The following is a 6,761-nucleotide window of genomic DNA, read 5'->3' on the forward strand; positions in this document are numbered from 1 at the left end:
GGAAGGAGCCACAACTTGCCTGGCATATTCTGCTCTGCTTCCCATGATGTTTCTTCCCCGTGTGGCTGCAGTTATGGAACCCAAGTGTATGAGCTTGACTGAATAAAGCACTAGTAGTATTTGAAATGGTGCGGTTCTCTGCTTATTCCTTGGCTCCCAAGCACACTTCTGGACTGCCTGGATGTTCTCCAACCACATCACACTGCTTGCTGCCTATGGCTTTTATGATTCCTTCCTAGATGGAAGGTGTCAGTGGGCTTGTACATAATGGGGATTCCTTCACTAAGGATGCTTTCTCTTCAGGGAAGGTTCTCAATGCAAGGAGCTCAGGGTCTGGTACCAACAGGCAATAAGGTTACTTTGAGAACCTGAGTGGCAGCAGCCCCTCTGCTGATTCCCACCACCAGTCCTTTGTTCAGAGGATGTGGCTGTTCAAGCACAAGCCTCCCTCCAATGTGGTGACCATGTGCCTCAGACCAGCACCACCCTCCCTTTTCAGACACAGTATGACCACATGTTCTTGACCATCCAGGAGCATTGGCAAGGTTGTAGGCTTCCCCACCCAGAGCTTCCCCCCCTCAAGACAGAACTCCCTACCAATGGTGGAAGTACTGTCCTGAATCCTGTGTATTGGCAATATCGGATATCCAATTTACTAATGGAGGAATGACTTATCCACACCGACTGACAAGTATATTCAACTCTGATGTAGTGTTTACAATGAGTAACATGATTGATGGAAATATGAAGGGAAATTACTTTGCCATGGTGCCTCAGATTGAAGTGGATGTGGTGATTTGCCTGTTGGACAGTCCATTGTGTCCTGGACGAGGTTGGCATCACTGAGGGTCGTGTTCCTCAAGCGCTCTGTCTTGTGCATGTGTGTCAGGGTTTGCACCCATCTGTCCTGGCCTTTCATGCTGCCTCATTTGGCCAGCAGATGTCACTAGCCCTCCTGTTCTCCCTGTTAGTCTTTAGTGTTTCCCCTGCTCCCCGAACTGCTGCATGGCTCAATGAGCTGAGCATGCTGTGTAACTATTAGTCAGTTATGCTGTTTCAAGTTAAACTTAAATTACTAAATATAAGAAATTTAAACTGCTCAAATCCCAGCATTACTTCATTCAAAGAAATTGATTAAAATAAGAGCATATGTTTGTAAGGATCTTTGTAATATTTCCATACCGGAACTAATGATCTTGTGTTAGGTTCAGGTCAGGCCAGTATTAGTGGTAACACTTTTAGTTTTTCTCGGTAAAGTTCAGCACTTGTTGTTCAGCTGAGGAAAATGTTTTGCATTGCAGTAGTAATGTTCATGGACATGGGAGTTATTTGACAAGCTACAAGCATGAAGTTTCCCTTTAACTCCCCTTGAGGTAACGCAGCCAATGCCGGATGAGAGTTTGTCCATTTTACACTGTACTTATTGGAGATGCCAGCGGTCCAGCTAACGTGTCATGTTACAGCAGTCATTTGTAATCTGAAAGTTAATAAATGCCTGTGTTCCTGTGGAGCTGCCAGTGGATCATCCACTTCTTTATTGCCTGCACCAGGCCTTGCCCTTGTGAGAGAAACTGCAGAGTCCCTGACAGACATGTACACTGTCTTCTGGATTGTGGAGAACATGATGGGCAGACCGCAGTGTGTGAGACTCCATGGCTTAGTCTCTGACACTGTAGTGAGCAGCACAGGGCCGCCCCAGGGAACCGTCTTCTCTCCCTTCCTATTCACTCTGATACAGCCGACTTCATGTACGACACTGTGAATTTCTGACACTTGCAGAAATGTTCTGATGACGCCCGTAGTTGATTGTATCAGAGAAGGTCAATAAGGGGAATAGAGGAAGCTGGTGAAGGACTTTGAGTGGTGCAATAAAAACCAGCGGGGCGGCATGGTGGTGCAGTGGTTAGGTTGAGGGGGCGGCATGGTGGTGCAGTGTTTAGGGTGAGGGGGCGGCATGGTGGTGCAGTGGTTAGGGTGAGGGGGCGGCATGGTGGTGCAGTGGTTAGCACTGTTGCCTCACACCTCTGGGACCCGGGTTCGAGTCTCCGCCTGGGTCACATGTGTGTGGAGTTTGCATGTTCTTATCCCGGAGGCAATGGGCGCGAGGCAGGGAACAAACCAGCATGGGGCCCATCGCAGGGCACACTCACACACCATTCACTCACACAGGCACACCTATGGGCAATTTAGTAACTCCAGTTAGCCTCAGCATGCTTTTGGACTGTGGGGGGAAACCGGAGTACCCGGAGGAAACCCCACGAGGACATGGGGAGAACATGCAAACTCCGCACACATGTGACCCAGGCGGAGACTAGAACCCGGATCCCAGAGGTGTGAGGCAACAGTGCTAACCACTGCACCACCATGCCACCCCATTAATTAATATAGTTTTTTAAACTGTTTCACACTGTACATTGCAATTCCGTATCATATCTTTAGTATAGTATTGTGTCTTTTTCTATGGTATATGTACAGTCTGATGTCACCTATGCGTGTGCTGCTGTAGCCTTTTTGGAATTTCTTTCAGAATCAATAAAGTTCTACCACTACTTGTACTTGATGTGTGACAACAGTCCACATACGTCCATTGAAGTTGTGCAAAGTTGTTTCTGAGAAAGTGTTTTTGCTCCTGAAATAATGGATTTTTGCATCAGACAGCGATCATGTGTCCCACAAGTACATAAGTGTCAGACCTGTAGTGTGAGGTGTAGAGCTGGGTGGGGATCGGTGCCATTGGCTTTGAATAAACTGGACTGTCAGTGCTGTCACTATGGCTTCACAATCCCTTGTGGAATTGGACTGCTGACGTTTCAGGGACTCCCCATGCCTGCATTCCCACCTGCCTCTCCCTCCTACTGATGCTGCCATAGCCATATCTGCCGGAGCTTGGACATTGCACTTCATATTGCACTCACCTAGCTGTTAGCACTGCCTATAGTCTTGCCTACTTTGACTAATTGTACATTTTATTTCCCATACTCCTCCTGGGGGGGTGATGCTTGGAGACCTCAATCTATCAGGATGTCCAGCACACCCTACTACATGTGACGTCGCCACTACCAGTGACGTCCCTGCATCCAGCTTGCCGTTCTGCCTGTGTCATCTTCCATGTATGACCCGTTGCCTTACCTCTAGTTGTCCTGGTGATTGGAAGAAGACTCGGCACTGGCTTGTCATCACCTCCCTGCTCTCCAGTTATTTCTCAAATCTCATGACTTGGACAGTGTGACTTGACACTTAACCATCTCTCCTATTTGACTCTCCCTGCCGGCCCCTGGAGGATGGGCTCCCCCTTTGAGTCTGGTCCCTCCCAAGATTTCTTCCTTCTAGGGAGTTTTTCCTTGCCACTGTCGCCTTTGGAATACACACTGGGGGCTTTGGGTGCGGATGCTCAAAAGCATTTTGAGACGATGTAATGTTGTGATAATGCGCTATACAAAACTAAATTTGTTGTTGTTGTTGTTAACCATGTTCAGTCATGTGTCAGGAAGTCAAAATGATTTAGAGCCAAAAAAACACCACTAGCATCTCAGTGTACATGTGCTGTGGAGAATTACAGCATGAGAGCAACAAACTGATAACTGCTGGTAGAAAAGTAACTGCTGGTACAAAAATGTATTTCAGTCGTTAGAGCCCAAGCAGTGTGTGATTAACGCTGCATGGTGAGGATTCCATACTGACAAATCAGAACAGGGCTGGGTGGGGCAGATGATGTCAGCATGCTATAAAACAGTCTGCTAGCAACAGAGCCAGCATGGTGTGTTTTGCTACCTGCTTCAGGACAATGGCCGTGTATGGGGTTGTGGTAGTGCCGCTTCTTTTGTTAGCTTGCAGCTGTGGAGCTCAAGAGAAGTTAGGGTTTCCTGCAAAGACTCCTCTGTGGCTGGCTGGTTATCTGGCTAAGAAAGGGGCTCCCCAGTCGGCGGGCCTCCCGGGCGGGGTCGTGGCTCCCCAGTCGGCGGGCCTCCCGGGCGGGGTCGTGGCTCCCCAGTCGGCGGGCCTCCCGGGCGGGGTCGTTGCCACCAAGCAGGTTGCTCCTGCTCTGGTTAAATCTGTGACTGGAATGCAGCTCAACCCTGATGGTGTGAGCGTTGTATGTGGGGAGGATTATGTTGTGGTGCTTGTGCAACCAACCCTCTTTGGTAATGGTCAGCCAATCAATGCGTCAGACATCATCTTCGGTGGCTGTACACCCACTGGGCAGGATGCTTCTGGCACAGTGAGGTTTCAGTCTGTGCTGCAGGGCTGTGGAAGTACACTGACGGTATGAGGGCTTCCTCCTTATGGTTGCTGTGTTGGCTATGCTAGTGCTAATGATGTTGCTCTTCTCCAGATGACTGCTGATGCCCTGGTCTACAGCTTTGTATTGATCTACGCACCCAGTGGTATTAATGGCCTCCCCATTGTGAGGACCAATGGTGCCATGGTTGGCATTGAGTGTCACTATTTGAGGTGAGGATGCCCCGTCAGCTTTGGTCCTCCCTAGACCTATGAGCCATTCTAGTTACTGACCCAAAAGGCTGCCTGCTCCTTAGGAAGCAGAATGTGAGCAGCAATGCCCTGGTGCCAACCTGGATCCCCTACTATGCTACAATGGCAGCTGAGGCACAACTGAGTTTCTCACTGAGGCTGATGGACGGTAGGCAAGGGGTTCATGCAGCACATCTGGCTTTGCTGTATCTGGGCTTGTCGTCAAGTGCATGTGCCCTTTGTGCAGATGCATGGCAGAATGAGAGAGCCTCCAATGTGTACTTCCTGGGAAGTGTCCTGAACATTGAAGCCTCTGTCCTCGTGGGCAACAGTCAGCCCCTGCGTGTCTTTGTGGACAGCTGTGTGGCCACCTTGGTCCCTGACGTGACCTCTGTCCCTAGCTATGCCTTTGTGCAGAACTCTGGGTGAGTAACATTGTATGGCTGTGTGAGGCCGCTTGGGCAATGCTGCTTGACATGCCTGCCCTTCAGGTGCCTGACTGATGCCAAGGTGACAGGATCCCGCTCCCAGTTCCTGCCCAGGAAGCAGGATGACAAGCTGCAGCTTCAGCTGGATGCTTTCAGGTTCTCTCAGGATGGCAGGAGCTCAGTGAGTACAGGCACTCGTGCAGGATTTCTGTGCTTAAATGAACTGGCTGACGGCAGCTGACCAGCTTCTGGTGTCCCCCCCCCCCCCCCCCCCAGCTGTACATTACTTGCAGCCTGAGAGCAACAGTGGCTTCTGTGCCTGTGGATTCCCAACACAAGGCTTGTTCCTTCTCTCTTGCCGCTAACAGGTCAGTGGCTGCAGCATTATGATGCTGGATCAGTTGAGCTGCTAACCAATTGCTTTTCCCCATTGCAGGTGGGTGTCTGTGGATGGGAATGACCAGGTGTGTGGCTGCTGTGACACCAGCTGTGGGCTTGCAGGTGTAGCAGGTATGCCTGGCTTCCACCAGAAGATGCTCTGATGGCTTGTGTTGCTGTGACTGAGGCACGCTCCCTCCTTGCCCTTGCAGGTGCTCAAGGCACAGGTGTTCTGGGCCCCATTGCTATCCAACAGGGTCCTCCCACGGCTAGTCAGCCTGGACAGCTGTACATTCTGAAGGGATAGGTACCTACTGCCCTAACCTGCCAAGCTTTGGCACCAGGATGGAAGGAGCCACAACTTGCCTGGCATATTCTGCTCTGCTTCCCATGATGTTTCTTCCCCCTGTGGCTGCAGTTGTGGAACCCAAGCGTATGAGCTTGACTGAATAAAGCACTAGTAGTATTTGAAATGGTGCGGTTCTCTGCTTATTCCTTGGCTCCCAAGCACACTTCTGGACTGCCTGGATGTTCTCCAACCACATCACACTGCTTGCTGCCTATGGCTTTTATGATTCCTTCCTAGATGGAAGGTGTCAGTGGGCTTGTACATAATGGGGATTCCTTCACTAAGGATGCTTTCTCTTCAGGGAAGGTTCTCAATGCAAGGAGCTCAGGGTCTGGTACCAACAGGCAATAAGGTTACTTTGAGAACCTGAGTGGCAGCAGCCCCTCTGCTGATTCCCACCACCAGTCCTTTGTTCAGAGGATGTGGCTGTTCAAGCACAAGCCTCCCTCCAATGTGGTGACCATGTGCCTCAGACCAGCACCACCCTCCCTTTTCAGACACAGTATGACCACATGTTCTTGACCATCCAGGAGCATTGGCAAGGTTGTAGGCTTCCCCACCCAGAGCTCCCCCCCCTCAAGACGGAACTCCCTACCAATGGTGGAAGTACTGTCCTGAATCCTGTGTATTGGCAATATCGGATATCCAATTTACTAATGGAGGAATGACTTATCCACACCGACTGACAAGTATATTCAACTCTGTTGTAGTGTTTACAATGAGTAACATGATTGATGGAAATATGAAGGGAAATTACTTTGCCATGGTGCCTCAGATTGAAGTGGATGTGGTGATTTGCCTGTTGGACAGTCCATTGTGTCCTGGACGAGGTTGGCATCACTGAGGGTCGTGTTCCTCAAGCGCTCTGTCTTGTGCATGTGTGTCAGGGTTTGCACCCATCTGTCCTGGCCTTTCATGCTGCCTCATTTGGCCAGCAGATGTCACTAGCCCTCCTGTTCTCCCTGTTAGTCTTTAGTGTTTCCCCTGCTCCCCGAACTGCTGCATGGCTCAATGAGCTGAGCATGCTGTGTAACTATTAGTCAGTTATGCTGTTTCAAGTTAAACTTAAATTACTAAATATAAGAAATTTAAACTGCTCAAATCCCAGCATTACTTCATTCAAAGAAATTGATTAA

At 49.8% G+C, this 6,761-nt stretch overlaps 1 protein-coding gene across 2 annotated transcripts; it reads left to right on the forward strand.

The window, feature by feature from the left end:
* Nucleotides 1-3,758: 3,758 nt before the first annotated feature.
* On the forward strand, nucleotides 3,759-5,749 carry LOC125709669 (zona pellucida sperm-binding protein 3-like). 2 transcript variants are annotated; one of them, XM_048978339.1, is made up of 9 exons: nucleotides 3,759-3,928; nucleotides 3,965-4,264; nucleotides 4,334-4,452; nucleotides 4,536-4,639; nucleotides 4,718-4,895; nucleotides 4,962-5,079; nucleotides 5,175-5,266; nucleotides 5,335-5,408; nucleotides 5,489-5,749. In XM_048978339.1, exons 1-9 carry the CDS (start codon nucleotides 3,785-3,787, stop codon nucleotides 5,581-5,583), a joined length of 1,224 nt encoding a protein of 407 aa, XP_048834296.1. In that variant the 5' UTR covers nucleotides 3,759-3,784; the 3' UTR covers nucleotides 5,584-5,749. The 2 variants fall into 2 exon arrangements, with proteins under 2 accessions (XP_048834296.1, XP_048834295.1); XM_048978338.1 differs by having other exon boundaries at nucleotides 3,759-4,264.
* The last annotated feature ends 1,012 nt before the right edge of the window (nucleotides 5,750-6,761 follow it).

This window comes from Brienomyrus brachyistius, chromosome 16 (assembly GCF_023856365.1).
Source record: "Brienomyrus brachyistius isolate T26 chromosome 16, BBRACH_0.4, whole genome shotgun sequence".
NCBI classification, from domain to species: domain Eukaryota; kingdom Metazoa; phylum Chordata; class Actinopteri; order Osteoglossiformes; family Mormyridae; genus Brienomyrus; species Brienomyrus brachyistius.